The following is a 17,982-nucleotide window of genomic DNA, read 5'->3' as shown; positions in this document are numbered from 1 at the left end:
AAATTCTGCTTTTATCACTGACATTGGTGCATGGAGTCTAGACAGATAGGACAAGTGAAATACCTGCATGAGTGGGCAGGGTCTTAAAGTATACAACTCAGTATATTAATAATAAACAACATATGTATTTATTTCATACTGGTCTGAAGTAAAATTTGTTTAAATTGGACACTTTCAAGGCCAAAAAGCCCATCATTAACCAATTCATTACTTTGTTCATTTGTTTATGATACACAACAAAAAATGTAGCAAAAGTAAACGTTGTCTCCTGTTTGGATGTAGTGGAGGTTAATGGATATGAAAAGTCAAAACCTCGTTCAGCACCTATACTGGCTTCCACTCTGGGAACCACAGGCTTTAGTAGCAGAAATTAGTGTATTGGCTCCAATTAGATCCAAATTTTATTGATTTGCCCAAAGCTGCCAGACCACTTTTCCACTCTTCATGATGGTGGCTTTGTCTCACCTGTTCTTGAGGTGGTGATCTGAACTCTTTGGTCTTCTTTGCCGTCACAGCAGCTGACATGTTGAGCGCCAGCATCAGCTCATTGTAGCGAAACTTCTGGTTGTACTGCAGCTTGGAGACGAAGCTGTCAGAAAAGGACACGATGGCCTCGATACGGTGCTTCAGCTCGCAGTCGCAGAAATAGTGGAGCAGCTCGCACATCTGTAGAACAGACAAGGGGAGGAGACGAGCATTTGCACGAGCACAGACACTGTTGCATCAGTGCTGCACGTCTAGACGCAGCTGGTACGAGCAAGAGAAACATGCAAACACCTTATGGCTTCAAATTATCCTACTTATTAAAGAGACGTTTTTACTCAAGAGATCATTTGTTGAATATGAGACGGAGCCATTTCATGTTTGACTGACTTCTGAATGGGCCTATTAGATTGGAGCAGTTATGGAGCATGTGATTGAGAGCACAGCTGTGTTAGTCTTCAGCAGTGAATCGGCACTTGTAGATGAAGATGTTCATTGATTTTACATATTTTTTGGATTTGCCTTCAGAGTTTTACAGTTGAAGAGATTTAAAACGATGCATATGTGTTATCACCATTACCTGTCGTTTGACGGGCTCTGGCAGTCTCTTCTCCAGCAGTCCTTTCATTGGCTGTTTGGCCTCTTTTGCTGCCTCCTCTTCACCAGCTTCCACTGCCTTCTCCTCCGTCCCCGTCAGTCCCTCTTTGTCTATGGCCCCCGTGGCCCCCTCCTCACGTGTCTCTCTGAACACGTTTGGATCAATGAGCAGTAAAATCTTATGAACGTCCTCACTACCTAAAACCCCCATAGTCAGCAAGGTGCTAATGAGCTTCAGGATTGGCACAAACTGGTACTCCACCCCTCCTCCTACGGGGTCTCTTATGTGGTGCCCGCCACCTTGAACAGCCTCTGTCAACATTGATATCGCTTTCTCCTTTAATGCATCCAGTGGGATTTGGGGACTGTACAAATGCTCCCGTCTGGTGTTGATGAAACAGGGCGGCACAAAGTTGAGGCGGGGTTTGAGAGAGGTGCTGAGCCCCACACCTGGGGGTAGGTGCTTTTTGGAAGCATCGGAAAAGAGACGAATGGAGCGCGTCTCCGCTGTGACTGGAATGATGAACTCGTCTTTCATCATGAGCCGAGCCTCTTTGGCCGTCTCCAGGTGGATGCTGATCAGAACATTGTAGAAGCCCTCACGTAGCATGCCTGACAGGTACTGGTTGTCAATGGTGTATAGCAGCTGCGACTGGTCCAGGTGGCTGCACAGAGCATGAGCCACACGGGTGTTTCCCAGAGCGCAGAGGGCACAGTAGAGTTTCAAGGTGTGGTAGTGGAACATCCTCATGTCCTGCTGCTCTGACAGCTCCATGATGTCGACACACCTTTGAAAAGAAAGAAGCAGGGATTTGTAAAACACATCGTAATGATCTGATTTAGTCTATTTAGAGGCCAGATAATTATTATTTTCCACGTTGGTTAATGCTTTGAACTTTAAAACCTGCAGGCAGGTTTGAAGGGCAAATTATTTTCAACAAGAACTCATTTCAGACGGATAAGTCCCGATCAATCTGCAACGGTCGATTTCTAGTTGGATCACAATCATGTGATCATCAGCAGGCAGCTGACATCGTGTTCACTTGTTATCATAGTTACAGTGACACCGTGCTGCTATCTCACAATGATAAAGAAATATTTAACAAATCCGTTTATCCAGACTATAAGCCACATCACTGCCAAAATCTAATCAGGTGGTCCTTGTGCCGTTTCTGACCTTCACTGAAAATTTCATACAAATATGTTAGTCCATTTTTGAGTAATGTTGCACATGGACAGACAAACAGATTCACAGACAAACTTATGCCGATTGTCACATAACTGTGCTGCGTTCCTTGGCGGAGCAATAATCACATTTATAATTTTCTGACAGTCTTTCAAATACTGATCTGTGGTATGCAGCTGCATTGGAACTTTAACAAAAAATAAGCTTCATATTGTGATATTCCATCAAAATCACTTTATTGTGCACATCTAACATTTAAAATTTGTCCAAAAACAAACAATTTACAGTAACTAACAAGAAAAAACAACTTCTGTGCTCTTCGACATCATTGTTCAGCCATTGGTGACTGAGGGGGGTTCCAAGGGTTAACATAATAAGCACTTTTCAACAACATCCAACTCTTGTGGGTTTTTCAAGTCAGTAAGCTAGGTCTGTGCACTACAATGCACTTCACAGTATTTATTCTGGTATCTTGTTTGTGTTCAGGGCTGCAATGGATTAAAAAAAAAAATGAAAACAGGAGAACTGTTGGACAAAACAAGCAGCTTGTTGTGCCTGATCGGAGCTCCTCCAGAACCGGTAATAATTTGACTCTGTAATGGAATTTTCAGTCCAAAATCCGCCTACAACTTACTATGCTTGTCAGTAAAATGTCACAACACAGTGAAAGATGGCTATGAAAATGTCCTACATCCCATGGCAACAGCTTCAGACTAATTTTGCCTGTCCAGCAGTCCAAAACCAAGATTCTGAGAAGCTTTAACAAATGACTGAGGATGAAAATATCCCACAAATCAGCCAATCAATGAATCATTTTAGTGCAATATGTGCTGATGTTTAAAGGGAGCTCATCATTACAGAGAAAACCACATCCATGCTTGTGTCTGTATGCTAATATTAAGCTAATGCGAGCAGCAAATTAACTTAGCTTGGCATAAAAAAAAATCAAACAGGGGCGAAACAGTTAGCTTGGGGCTGATCACAGTTTATAAAACGGCTTTCACTAATTACCATAGCTGCTTGATGTCACTTTGTGTAGCTGCTGGTCAACAATAAATGGTTACAGTTTGAAAATCCCTGAACAGATTAACCCCTTGATGTCTGACTTTATTTAAAATTACATTTTTTAAAAAAGCTTTGCGTGTTTTTGCTGTCCAGCTGGTGCTAAAATAAGTGGAGATTGTTAATTTGTCTATTACACATAGAACAGATATAGAATAATGATCACAGATATATGATAATTAGGTTCCACTCCGACCAGTCCTACAAGAAACCAGTGCTTGCAAAAAGTTCCAAGGTATGTATTGAATATGTGCAAGCTGGCATTGGGGGAACAGATACGCTATCTGGGCTGCAGTCTGAATGAAAGTGGTATGTTGCGAATTTGCGACGACAGGCGTCAAGGGGTTAAACATCTAGGGTGCAATAAAATTTCTTTACAATCAGCTACAATGCACAAAACAAATCTAGCATGTACATTACCTGTTCTCTTCAGGAATGTGCACTGCCAACATCTGCAGAGGCTCCACACACTGAACCACCCAGCCGTGCCTCTCGTTCACTCTGGCCGTTTCCACTTTGAGGAAGGTGTTGGGCATCCGGCTCCATAGCACCGCATTAATGGTCTGGATATCCAGCCGAGGTGGACACTGGGGCACCGGGTTCTTATGTTCACTCTTGAAGATGGCTGATGACAGGGGCATGGCATTCTGGAGAGGACAAACAAACACGGATAAATGGAGGGACTGAAGGAATATTACTATTTCTCAATGCCAAACAAGCTCTTAAAAGGCTTTGTGAGCCCATTTCACAGTCTGACCTCTCTGACCACATTCTTTTTGCCGTTGTGTTAAAAAAAAAAAAAAAACCGCTTCTCTAGAGCAGAAAGCCAGGGAAAAAATGATGCTGTCATTTTCCCGCAGTAGACAGTCACAATCTGTCTGTGAATTATTTGCCATGTTTTTTGTCTCAGTGTCACCTTTCCTGCTCAGTCACATTTTTTTCTCCTTCAAACAAATGACACAAGTACCCATCTTTTCAGTTAAGCCCTCAGTATCTTTGGTGCAGACATAACCATGATAAAATATCATCCTGCCAAACCCAGAGGGGGGTGTGTAGCTGTGCATCCTCCTGTGTGGAGACGGTATTTTCAAACACATTGTAGGGGAGAATAAATGTACTGCAAGAGCGGTTACAATGTCAAGGAGAATATTGTGTTCCGATTGTACAGTTTCTGGATTCTTTCTTGTACATTCCTATGGCATTGCAGACTTCATACTGTGAAATAACGAGGTTCTTGTGATGGCAAAATGAGAGAACTGTACCTTTATTTTTGCGAGTTCAAACTGGAAGAGGTTAGGGCTAGTGGGACGCACAAACACAGCAGGGAAGAGCTTCGTGTTTGGTTCCACCTGAAGCAGAGAAAGGAGCAGAAAGCTGTTAAAAGGCCCAATCAGGAAGTGCACATCAAAAACTTGAGCAGCAGCAGGAGAGCATGACTTGAGGAAAGCGGCTTAATGATGCATCATGAAAACCCCACTACTTAGTGTGTGAGTGTGTGCGAGTGTTTGTCGGTGTGTGTGAGTGTGTGTGTGTGTGAGTGAGTGACTACGTATGATCATTCGAGAGCGTCGGCTGGCAGGATGAGTCAGCGCCGGGTGAAGCTTCACAGAATTTCAGTGAGGGAGAACATAAGAAGATTATACCCTTCGAAAGGTTCTTTAAGATTTAGTTCTCAAAGTACATCTGAACAAGCAAATTCTAAGTCCAAAATTCCACAATGCAGACGTCACTGGTTTGTTAGCAAAATATGCAAAGGCATATAACGTGCAATTGCCAAGGTCAACACACTAAACTGCAGACGGATGGAGCAGAGTGAACAGGCAGTTAGACGGGTAGTGACTGTGGAATGATAGACATGGATAAATAAATGAGTAGATAGTGAGTTAGCAGAATTTCTAACACACCCTGAAATCAATGAAAGATGTTAAAAAGCATCCATATTTACAGTTGTGTGCCTGTCCAACATCACACTAATGAAGAACAAGGATAGTCACAACATTACACATTGCATCTGCTCTTCTAAACACAATTAGACTTGACATCCCTTACAAATCACTGCAATTTCCTCTAGTGTTCCTGTAATTGAGAACTTCCATTTGCCAGCAACAGTATATTCAATTATACAGAAACGCTGTATGGATTCGGCCCAGTTTATTCCTGTTTGAACGGTGTGTTTATTCAGTACCTGGTAGGACGTGGATATATCCTTGCCGTTGACACTGAATGTCACCAGGCCGGTGGCCAGGTCTATTAGACAGCCTATCTCCAGGTCCACGTTGCTGCGGCTGGAGGTGTGAGCAGCACTGGTCACGTCACCGCCCCACACCATGTAGCAGTTACTCCTCTTCACACTGTCAGTCAGAAGCAGATGTACATATTTTTAAGGGATTGGCAAAACTCAGTATTTGTAACAGCTATAATGTCTACAGTGGCATACAGTGAGCCACAACATTAAAACCAGCTGTCTAACCCACTGAGGAAAGGACTCAACAAAGCTTCTAAAAGTGCCCTGTCAAGGTCAGCAGAACCTTGAAGTCCTGTAACCTGCAAGGTGGGGCTTTAATAGATTGTACTTGTCTGTTGGATTAAGAACTGGTGAATTTGGCGGTCAAGTCAACACCTTGAAATATTTGTCATGTTCTTCAAAACATTTCTGAATAATTTTCAAGTGAATCAGTGAGCATTGTCACTGCCATCAATGACATCTGCAGCAATGCTGAGGTAGGTGGTGTCAAAGTAGCACTGACATTAATGCTAGGACCACAGGTTTCCCAGAAAGACATTGCCCAAAACATTACACTGCCTCCGTGGCTAGCCTACTTCCCACACACTGGGTCATCCACATGATGTAAATGAAAACAAGAATTATCATACCAGACCACCTTTTGCCATTGCATGGTCCTGTTCTGGCCCCTGTCATACCCATCAATCCATACATACATTTTTTGTTCATCATTCCTGATGCTTTCTCTTCAGCAAAGGTTCACAGTTCCTTCTGGGAGATTCCAAGACATTCCCACATTAGATAAGATATATAATCCCTCTACGAAGTTCTAGGTCTATCCCAGTGTCTGCTTCCAGTTGCACGTGCCCAGAAAACCACCAAAGGAAGGCGCCCAAATGGTATTCCCTCCCTTTTTAAAGTCTCTTCAAAGTCAAAGTCTTACCCTTGCTCCATTTTTGGGATTCCAACACATCTAGTACAAGAACTGACTGATAGGTGATACAAGATACTCACTGTTACTCACTTCACCTGTCAGTGGTTTTAATGTTGTGGCTAATCGGTGTAAAGGCTAAACAGAAGGTCTCGCCTCTCATGAACTCGTCCACGTTCATCACCCAGGGTTACAGTCACTGTTCGGTTCTTGCTGAGGTTGAAGTTGTTGCTATAGTAATGGTAGTCGGGGGTAACCCATCCGACCCACACACAGGCAGGGTCCTGGCCTGCGAAGACCCTCACTGAGTGGTAGTACTGCAACAAAATATTAAAGAAGAAAGAACGCTGAAGGTATTTTACAACTAAACAGAAACTTCAGAGAAAAGATTATTCAATACCATAGTGATACTGCTGTAGTCCACTCGTCTGCTTTCATCACTGTGCCTCACAGATCTCAATGGATATCTACGAGAAATCATATTGAAATGATGATTATGAAGTGCAATGCATTTGAAGGACACTAGTATAGTAGTTCTCAGTTTTATTTGGCTCTGTAATGGTAAAACTTATAACATGTCTGATAAAGCCTACATCTTCTACCGTCCCCATTCAAATGTTCAAATACTAAATAAAACTGATTTAATGTAAAGAACCAGTCGATGTCATGACAATCAGATTACAGTATCATGATTTTGGGGCGGTAATTACCTGTGTTTAACTTTCAGGATATCTTCCTCGTGCACTCCATTCATGTCTACTACAGGACTGGACTTGAAGAAGGAGTGGAATTCTACAGGCATGCTGAGACGACAGAACACCATGTCAGCGTTACTGTTCTGAGTGCCAAACGTCTTGTGGGTGACTTTAAGACATGGGGGGCTGTCGATAGTGCCGTCAATCCTGGTAACCTGCAAAATGGAAGAAAATCTTTGTATCAATCACCTGACCAATTCTGCCTATTTCTTCCCCCCAGCAGCTGTGCCAACTCTTTTCCTCTTACTGCGATGTGGTTGTGGTCCTTTGGCACGTTTACAAAAGTAGGCAGACGCTTGCTGAACCACATCGTGACCTCTCGGTTCATGTTGACGGCGAAGGGTTCGAACCCTTCCTGCAGGCCACACATGGTGTAGTACTTGAAGGTGCTGGCATCCTTCCCCAAATTCATTCGACCCACCTGAGACAGACCGAGACTACACACGGGAATAAACCCTGAAGGACAGCCGCAGGAAGTAAAGGAGGAAGAGGGAAGAGGACAGAAGCAGAGGGAGGACAGAATAAAGGCTGTTAGAACACACACAGCAGGAGTGGTGGGAAAATCTATCAAGCTTCTGCAAAAAGGCAATTTACAAGTGTCACATTAAATAAGGGTGATTTTGTCACAGGGAGCCACTTATTTTTAACTTACATACCCCAGGATGGTTATTCTAGGTTAAAGCTTCTGCTGTGCGTGTGAAAGCTTTATTAAAAGATGAGTAGAGCGTCGCAAGGACGTACGTGTGGAAACTCTTTCTACAATCACCTTATCACTTTGACAGTTCCTGACCTAAAGCTGGCACAATTCGCTCAGATCAGATTCACAGCTACACATGTTCTTTCTCACCGTCTTCAGTTTCGAAGTCCGTGAAGCAGAGTTCTGAGCCCTTGGTGGTGATCAGGATCTCTCCGTTAAGCGTGAAGATCATGGACTTGTCCTCCATGTTGATCATGCAGCCCACCACGTCCCCAGCATGCCAGCAGCGCCCGAACAACCGGCTGCCCATGTTCAGACAGTGGCCCTGTGCACAATACAGGTACACAGAAGCAGAGTGCAGCATCTGGACTACAATGAATGAGCATGACTGATTTATGTTGATGTTTGATTTACAACTTACCCTGTATCCATCAAAGACAAAAGCAAGATCATCTGTGCCAAGCTCCATATCTGGCTTACATCCAGGTCTGGCCCAGCCCACTCTCATGTCTCCTCCTGTAACGGCTTCAAATTCAAAGTACCACTTTCCCATCTTCACCGCGTACGTCCTCTCCACTCTGAAGAAGCGGATCTTATCAATGCTGAGACGCTCAACCACTTGTCCTACTGGGTGGAAGGGACAGTGACAGTGTCAGAGTGGAGATTGCTGCTTCAAATACATCAGAATCCCACCCAACAAATAAACAAACCAATCAGGGAGATACTAAATGGTAAAGAACTACTTTACAGAGGGCTAGAGGCAGAGTCTCATATCTGGATTACAAAATTGAGACAGGACATAATGCTTCATCTTCATTCCTTACAAGTGCATAATTTGAACTTCTGTGCATTTTGACAGGCATACAGTAGTCCCTCACCATTTTGCGTATCACAGATTTTTAAATTGCATTTGGTATCACAGATTTTTTGCTAAATTGCAGGATTTTGCGGTATATAGGTATTTTAATACATCTATTATTGTGGTGAGCTGCACTGAAGAACAACACTGGAGAAAGGGTATCTGCCTTTTATGCACTCTGTAGCTGGGAGACGCTTTTATTGTGACACACACAGAAATCAGCACTGTAAAAAATCTGGCTTGAAGTCATCAAACACACTTCACACTCACAGTCCTGACAACATAACACTCAAAGAAACTAACTCAGCTGACTAAACCACAAAAACACAAACAGTAATAACACTGTAACACTGACATAAACCACAACAATGACATTTAAACCCCCAACACCCTGAACTCCCATGGTGCATTGCAGAACAACAGTTCAGTCATAGCTATTGGCTCTGTGAATGCTATGTTATTTTAATTATTTTTGTGGTAAAATAAGCATTTTCTTGCTTAAAAATTTGAAAACAATACAAAAAATACATTAAAAACGATAATTAAAATATATTAAAAGTATATTTAATAGCAATAAAATGCGTAGCCTACAGCACTGGGCTCTGATTGGCTCAGCGACCGTAGCATCAATCTCCTCTGTCTCCCATGTGTTGCATGTATTCAGGATCTCGCCTTGTCCATTTCATATAGATGTCTGATCACTGCGCATAGTGCTGCTCTGCAGTGTTGCGTGGTGTGATATATAAATAATAAAATAAATATAGTCGCTACTTCACAGATTTTTGTCTATCGCCGGTGGGTCTAGAAAGTAGCCCCCGCGATAGATGGAGGAACACTCGACTTCCACGTGTAGAACTCACCGCCTTCCTGGTCTGACGGCTCGATGTTGTATCCGTAGCCAATCAGAGTGCGGATCGCCTCCCGCAGGCTGTCCCTGTTCGACTTCTTGGTTCGTTCATCCAACAGAACATAAGGAACCAGGCGAGGGTTACGCTTGCTCTTCAGATCCTGCGAGGAAAACAGCCAGTGAGAACTCCATCCCAACTATCCCTGTTTATGTAATCAGCTGTAGGCCGACTCGTGGGAGCCGACTCAGTCTGTGGTGTTTGTTATGACTGTGCTGTCAATCTGAGTAATTGAGGAGTAAATTGACCATTTATTGCCATTGGGCTATTGTTACTCATCACTTCCTCTTTTTTCTATGACATCTCCCCTTGCATTACTCCCATTGGAGGCCGAGGCCCAATCGTGGAAGTACCATATTAGTACCACTTAAGCTCATTTGTGAAGCTTAATTTGAATTCTTGACTTGTTTGTGCAAGTTGCAGGTTGTTTGTTTAGTCTGTCCTGACTTTTCTCAGGCTACCACAAAAGGGAACAATTGAAAAATTTGCTCCATTCTTCCAAAGCGCTGCTCTATTATCTGGTTGTGTGTTGTCAACGACACTTCTGCAAGATGACAGAGCAGGGGCAAATGAAAAAAATCTATTTTAAATGTGATGTATGTGATATATTTGAATTGCAGTGCTTCATCTGTTAGTTTGTGCTATACAATGTATAGCTTGCAGTCAGGAAACAGCACTTTTCCCACATTTTTTATCAAATAAAGCAAAAAGGATTAGCCTTTGCTCACCTAATGTTTATAGAGTGAGAGCACCGAGTAATGAAAGATGCATGAAATCATTTCTTAATATATGATGCAAGTAAAAAGAAAACAGACTAAATAAAGAAGAAGAATTTAAAATTGTAATAAAACACTATACTGTATATAGGAAAATCAATGCACATGACATATTCCATTGAGTTATAGAAGAAGAAAAATGTGGAAAAATGTATGATTTCAGAAGTCTGTCACATTCAATTTCATGACAACAGGACCAGAACACACCAAAATCAATGTTTTTTGTTGTTTTTTTTTTGGTGGCTGTTGTGCGACATGTTGCCTTTAATAGAAAGAACTAGTAAAGACAGGCAGAAAATCAGCCGGGAATTGAACCGAGGACACACACTTTGAGCTGCCATAAAATCTTGCTTACAAAAGTTAACTCTACGGTTGTCTGTGTGTGCAGTTTTACTACTTTTTCGGTCTCCAGATGAGGGACATGCTACATGCACTGTGTTCTGTACAGTGCGTTCTGTGGTTTGTTGTCCTTTACTGCAGATTCTCTTGCTGTGTACTGAATAATGATTTGTAGCTGTGAAATGTCAGAGTAAACTAACTTTATGACAAGTGAACTGGAAGATATAGACTGTGTAAACTGAAGACAGAAAGTAAGAAGATTAAAAAAAAAAAAAGACAAAGGTGGAAGCAGAAAATAATGACTTCTTGTATATTATGAAAGCCGGATTGTTTCTTCACAGTATTTAAAATTCTTTGTCTATTTTGGTCCCATAAATACATGTGGACATACCTGCTGAATGCCGTAGGTCCACCCCTGTTTGATGCGGTCCTTGGCCCACACATTGTGTGCATTCTCTGCCAGTTTGTCCACCAGCAATTCCTGACCTGGAGTCAGTTTAATGTCAGATAGGTCCAGAGGGGACGGCTTATAACCATTGGACATCATGTAGCTACAGGAAAGAAAAGATAATGAAAAGAAGTAATTTTCCCTCAGTTATGGATGTACAGTAATAGACTGCAAATCCACCAGGACTGGTTCACACACATTTATAGCCTGACAGAAATCTTTCTGGCAGGACAGACAGTATATTAAGAGTAAATCGTCTCCTTTTATATTGCTTGACATTTTCTGATGATCTATAAATGGGTTTAGGCACATTCTGATTTGCCATTTCATTGTGTTATATATGTTTCAATCAGCAGTTGTTATTGTACAATTATAATATCTAACAGACAGATTTACGACACACAATCTGAGCAGCTCACTTACTTCTTCGGTAGTTTTATCTTTTTGAGCGAGTCCTCAGCATTTGGGTTCACCTGAACTACACGACAGCCTAATGCCAGCAGGGTCCTGTGGGCGAGAAATAATAATAAGTGTGAGAAAACAGACAAAGCTTGTCTGCAGATTGCGTTTAATCCACACTGCAGCATCACTTCTGATTTAACAGCACATGTAGATCCACCAGCAGCAACAAAGGGGCTGGAAGTGTTCAGACGGAGCAGTGATGGGTTAAACTGTGCGTGTCCTAATCTCTTAGGAGAGAAAGGCCAAACAATACCCAAGGGAATGAACTGGGTGCGAAGTGTATTTGACAAATTCTCTTCACACCTTGTGAGAGGACATTGTGGCAGTAAAAATGAGTTTGATGTCACTCGGAAACCCATCAGTGTCACCCAGATGTGTCTTCTGCTGCAGCAGATCAAGACTGATCACAGCACAACTTCATGTTCTCCTCCGTCATTTAAAGAGCATTTATGTAAACTACTTGTCACAGGCTTCACTTGGATGAAAATGGAAAATTCCCAAAGCTACCTGACCATAGTTGTGACAGCATTTATTGTTCAGTTACAGAACATGCATTGTAACCCTTCCAAAGAACATGAATCAAGTGAACTCATGTCTACCACCAAACATATGTGTGATGCTCCTGATTAAAATCCAGCAAAAACAATCCATTTTTTGTGTGTTTTTCTCAGTAATATGTCTAACAGTATCATTTTTCTCTTCAAAAACAAAAAGTATGGACAGTGGAGCGAATCAGAGCTCAACATACTTCAGAGTTTCTGTTGACATCTGCAGATTGTAGTTTTTTTCCGTTTCTGGCAGCTTGGAGAAATCCACCAGGCATGGATGCTGCCGCTTATTATCATCCCTTATCTGTTAGGAAAAAGAACAAAGACAAACATATCAGCTTTCTTCTACTGTCTGCACTACTGTTCATCAATAATTCTATATATATATGTTCATTATGTGGGAAAGTTTGCTAAATATATGCATATGAAATACACAGCCTTGTAAGTCAATGTCGTAGTGAACTAACAAGGGGGTGGGCATGTGGTTTAAGTACAGGCTGCTACTGGTTGCAGTGATAAGACGGTCTACTCTAGTGAACATGTTATGAAAGTGGAACAAGGGAGCATGTTTTCTTGGGGGAGATAGAAAGGTGTACAGCTGGAATACTAAGTGAGAGGTGTAATGTGTCTCTCGAGGCTGCACTTTATGCCAAATAATCCCTTTGGCAATGCTGCTCAGAGGAGGCGGCATGGCAATGGTGGATGTTTACCAAGAAAACATGCAGGGCTGTGTACAGATATGCAGCTGTGTGCACGACTCCAATGAACACCAGCCAGCTCTTTTGTGAATAGTACAAGAACTATGGGAAATCTCTTCGCTGACAGCTCATCCGCTTACAGAATTATAATAGCGGAAAAAACAACAAATGAAGAAGGTATTTGTATGTATCCAGGGCTAAGTAACACACAATACTTTCACTGCTCATTCCTTCTGCTGTAGGACTTCTACTGAGGATGCTGCTGTAATTAAAAACAATGTGAATGACAACTACAGATCACACAATAAGCTGCAGTGGAACCACATCTAATAATATGTGCACCTTAGCTTTCACTCAACAAACAACTTAAGTAAAAAAAAAAGTTCTTAAAGTTCAGATTTCAACTAATTAAACCTGTCTGACACTTTACAGATTTTCTTCATTTTGAAATAAAGATTCTGTCGAGGAGCTAAAGGTCTGTATAAAAGCTGGTGATAATACAGGGAGGATCCTCATATTATGTATTATAGACATAAGAGCTGTGTTCCTTATTGTTGTTGGTTTTGTTATTTGTTCCTTTAAGGGTAAAACAGGTCACTTTGGCATTATCTTAATGTATGTAATACAGCATAAACCAGAAAGTCACCAATGAGTATTTTGCAAGTCAACAGGTTGAATTCTAAATATGTGGACTACATACATTGCAGGTTAGCATGTGTTTTCAAATAATTGTATTGGGAGATATACTAATTTGTTGTTCTGCAGAGAGTTAGATGAGAAAATTGATAGTATTGAAGCAACAGCTTGGAGACATTTAGCTTAACTTAGCATAAGCCGTCCAAAGATTTTCCCCTACAAACGCCACTAAAGCTCTCTAATTAACACATCTTATTTCTTTAATCCTTACAAACTTCCAAGAGTTTTGGTCTCCAAGGGGCTAAACTGGTTGTGCTTTTAAACTTTGAACAAAAAGAGCAAGACTAACTGTTTCTCCTTGTTTCTGGTCTTTATGCTTAAGCTACGCTAGCTATTTCCTGGCTCTAATTTCATAGTTAGCACACAGTATGGAGAAATAGAATAGAATAATCTTTGTTGTCATTATACAACACAATGTATAACGAGATTGCAGAGCTTATCCTTTTCAGTGCCAGGAAATCTAAGAGATAGTGCAAAAACAGTCTATACAGTATAAATAAGGATTGTGACATATAAACCTCCACAACATTTTGTTTTCCAAGATGTTGGGTTGTTATACAGTGGCCTTCAAAGGTGCAAGTGTGCTCATCTTGTAGCCTTTGGACAGAGCCAGGTCAGTCATTTTCTTCAGTTTCCATGCTCTATGCTAAGCTAACGCTCTTCTGACTCTAGCTTTAGTGTTAGACATGAGCGCTACATGGACCTATAGATTCAGTTTGGTGGAAGTGAGCATTCTTCCCAAGGAAAGACAGAAATTTTATTGCATTTCCTGTTTTGCGCTCATGTTTTTATGCGCTAGTTACTTTTCAACATCATCTTCTGGGGAAAAGGTCTTTATTGAGGCCACAAAATTCAAAAACCAGGTGATAATTCAAAACATAATGGAATATAATGAAGCGACACTCTTCATATTACTCCATGTTACTTCCAATATTCTAATATTAAAAAGCCTGCAAATCAATCTCTCAAATAATAATTACTATTAATACTGCTAATTCAACACACATTATAGATGTCCTCCTGTATGTGTCTTTTGTTTTGAGAAAGAAACATCTTTAAACATACATGTAGCATAATTTCATGCACGATTAATTCATTTATTTAAATTTAATTGTAAACCAATGGAATTTGAGGAAAAAAATTGAAGAAAAAAGATGCAACTATGCATAAACATTACAGCAGTTTTTGTTTTTGCCTGTTTTTTATTAGTTGGGCGGCAGTGTATTCCTAACAGTCTCCTCATCTAACTCTCAGATACAAGCATATTTCCAAAAATGTCAAACTATGTCTTTAATAACAACAGGATATGACCTCAGGATATATTTTTCTCGGCTTTGAACGTGTGAAAAAGCCTGTCAATTGCTTTCATAGCAGGTTGTAATCCAGTGTTTTGAATTTTGATGGTGGGGTGACCCTTGGGTTTATAAAGTATATGACAACCGGTAAAGAATTAGACTCCCCAGTGGACTTTCTTTCAAAAGAGGAAAAAACTAAATGCATAAAATTCAGAGGCTTTCCTCTTGGTTTATTGCAGTGGTGAAATTGCCAAAACATCCTGTTCTGCCCTTGGGTGAAACAATACTTTGTAATTCATGACTTATACTAAAACATAGACACAATGACTCTGCTATCTACAAACAAACTGGAATGAAGCATCTAAATGAGTGACATGGAGAGCATTGAACGTGAAAAATGAGAGTGTTCTTTCCACTTACCCTCTTTTTGGTGTGAACCGCAAATTATAAAAGAGAAAGCAAGATGACGTACAGGCTTTTGTGATGGTCAATTCTAATACCACTAACGATAAATGCAATTCAAGCTGGCTTTTAACTTAAATTCACTGAGAAAAACGTGTCATTGAGATGTTTATTTCTCCACAAACATGGCAAAATGTATGGATTATGCTTTTTATCTTTCGATCCGAGCGATGATCTCGTTGTAAGAGATTATATATGCAAAAAAAATAATCTTCCCGTCTCTCACCTTGCCGTATGACCAGCCCAGCTCAATCTTATTCATGCCCCACAGTTCATGGATGTTCTCAGCCAGCTTGTCCCGAACCTTCTCCAAATGAGGCGGCATGACAATCTGAAGAAGCAGGCGAGCAAATAAGAAGATGTAACAGTGAGAAGTTTATCTTTTGAATCGCCCACCCATCCTGTGAGCTTACCTGGCTGGTTTCCACAGGTGCAGGGATGAAGGAGGCCTGTGACATGAACTGGGTGGTGCCCAGCAGATCTCGGACTCCATCCGCATCTCTCTTGTATTCTTTGACCGGCTCCACCTTCATCTTCTCTTTGGGCAGCAGAGCCTCATAACACGGAGCGTAACTCGACGGAGGCAGGAACTTGAAGTCGCCGTGTCGTCCACCCAACAGGAATCGGACCCTTATGAGAGAAAATAAAGACTTATTCTGTTATTCTGCACATTTAAAATGCAGGATGTCAACGAATAGAGGAAAAAGTGTTTTTAAATTCAAATCATAACAGGGAGTGATAATCAGACAGCTATTAATGCAAGAAGCAGGCGGAGAAAGGAAAACCAGCCATGCAGATAAACACAACTACTTTTCCTCCCCTTAATCCGCTTCAATCAGTTCTGCTCTAACAGGGACAAGTTTAGCTCAGCAAGGGGGAAAAAAACGTCTCAGGCCATCACTGTGAAGAGGCTCTCCTGAGGCCGCCCAAAATAGCTACTCAAGTAGTAGTGGTGACGCAACCAAACCCATTCTCACTGCAGCCCTCAATTATTGAGCAGTGAAGATGTGTGGCTGTCATTTTCTGGCACGTTTGAATCCGTGGAGACGTCAACTCTGTTCACTGGGTCAATCTCAAGTACACGCTCAGGAAGTGTCTCGACCACTCCACAGTGTTCAGAAGGGGGCACTTTGGATATTAACCCTTTAAGCTTCAGTCAATTCCAGCCGTTTTCAGTACAAAAAAATCGCTAATATTCTATTTTTAAATAAAAAAAATTACGAAAAATACAGGAAATATTGGACGGGCATCGCGAGGTGCATTTCCTTGAAAACGACCGATTCGGGGATTTTATACCGACTTCAGGACATGTTTTGGACAAAATAGTTTACTGGCTTGTGTCATCTGGATGTAAAAGGTTGGATTATGGCCGTTTTTTGTGGAATCTTTTTTTTTGTGTGTAATAATAAACCCGGAAATGTGAGTCGCGCTGTGTGCGTTGAAGTCGTGTATAGAGAACGGATGGATGAATATTCGTTTTTGTCGGACAAATGTGTTTTTCTCACCCGCTGTGGTAATCGCATCTGAAAGTGGTTTATACCGGCGGATTCATGAGAATCTAAGCTTTCCATCGGCGTATAGTGTTTGTATAATCGTGTTTGCAGCCGTCGGACATTCTTGAAATTCCTATGCAAATTAGTAGGTGTACCGCCGGCGTTACACTGAAGCTTAAGGGGTTACTAAAAATCCTGACCAGTAAACCAAAGTGGACAGCTTGTATGTCAGGTATTTGTCCCTTTTCAGATGACTTATAATTAATTTTATGATGACATAAAACTGGTGGAAAAGTTTCAGAATTTAAAGACCCCCTCTGGTGAAAATCCTGTTTTGTTTACCTTGCTCGAAGACATCAACATCATGTCTGAGCATCTTCGTGGATTTAGACTTGCAGAGTTTCATGTATAACAATGGAAGGAATCTATCCTGTCAATTTGCAGGGTGGAGCTTTCTGCATCATTATTCTTCTTCAGAATTGGTTTCGGCTCGAACATGGACGGCTAAATCACTCCAATATTACAGCTTGTCACTGAGTAGCTTCACAGTGTTTAAGCAGAGTCATAGGTCTGCTTATGAAGATCGCATCTAGAGAGGAATTTGTAGAGTTGGAGCTAAGTCATCCTGAGGCAGGAAAGTTTTATTTTTAAGGCAAAATAAATCCTTCTAAATCTGTAACTTTGATACACAGAGATGAGTTTTACGGGTTAAATCAGCAACAGGAGAAGGACTTTAAATTTCTGAGATGTGAAAAGAAACATACGGGACACTGCATGTACTATGAGTTTGGTGATATGATGATACTGACAATAACTATGATATTTGAAAAAAAAGAGATAAAGACATGCTGTTAATAATACACATTACAATATAACAAATAATTCAGTACAAGTAACTATCTGGTTGACACTACAGCACAAGAAAGGAAAGCAGTACAGTTTTGGTTACAGACTGTATTTTGACAGAAATTCATTCACCAAAACAGAGACAAAACAGAGACAAAACACACAATACACAGACTGAATCTCAGAATTTGAGTGATCCCATAGTGATATTAATTTTTTT

General features: G+C 41.1%; 1 protein-coding gene across 5 annotated transcripts in view; it reads right to left on the bottom strand.

Annotated features, from left to right (window-relative positions):
• LOC110965537 (actin, alpha cardiac muscle) overlaps positions 1-17,982 on the bottom strand; it is a 215,229-nt gene that overhangs the window by 50,969 nt on the left and 146,278 nt on the right. For 4 of the 5 annotated variants that reach the window (XM_051955608.1, XM_051955615.1, XM_051955633.1 and 1 more), the window contains 17 exons: positions 15,837-16,053; positions 15,650-15,754; positions 12,473-12,576; positions 11,686-11,769; positions 11,206-11,365; positions 9,655-9,802; positions 8,357-8,562; positions 8,086-8,260; positions 7,486-7,694; positions 7,194-7,393; positions 6,884-6,950; positions 6,640-6,800; positions 5,514-5,679; positions 4,591-4,677; positions 3,749-3,975; positions 1,064-1,868; positions 466-666 (listed from right to left, as the gene is read on the bottom strand). In XM_051955608.1, coding sequence (XP_051811568.1) covers positions 466-666; positions 1,064-1,868; positions 3,749-3,975; positions 4,591-4,677; positions 5,514-5,679; positions 6,640-6,800; positions 6,884-6,950; positions 7,194-7,393; positions 7,486-7,694; positions 8,086-8,260; positions 8,357-8,562; positions 9,655-9,802; positions 11,206-11,365; positions 11,686-11,769; positions 12,473-12,576; positions 15,650-15,754; positions 15,837-16,053 — 3,322 coding nt within the window. The remainder of the gene's footprint in view (positions 1-465; positions 667-1,063; positions 1,869-3,748; positions 3,976-4,590; positions 4,678-5,513; positions 5,680-6,639; positions 6,801-6,883; positions 6,951-7,193; positions 7,394-7,485; positions 7,695-8,085; positions 8,261-8,356; positions 8,563-9,654; positions 9,803-11,205; positions 11,366-11,685; positions 11,770-12,472; positions 12,577-15,649; positions 15,755-15,836; positions 16,054-17,982) is intronic. The other variant, XM_051955625.1, reaches the window with a different exon arrangement.

Source organism: Acanthochromis polyacanthus, chromosome 1 (assembly GCF_021347895.1).
Source record: "Acanthochromis polyacanthus isolate Apoly-LR-REF ecotype Palm Island chromosome 1, KAUST_Apoly_ChrSc, whole genome shotgun sequence".
Classification (NCBI taxonomy): domain Eukaryota; kingdom Metazoa; phylum Chordata; class Actinopteri; family Pomacentridae; genus Acanthochromis; species Acanthochromis polyacanthus.
This window is presented reverse-complemented; position numbering and strand designations above follow the sequence as displayed.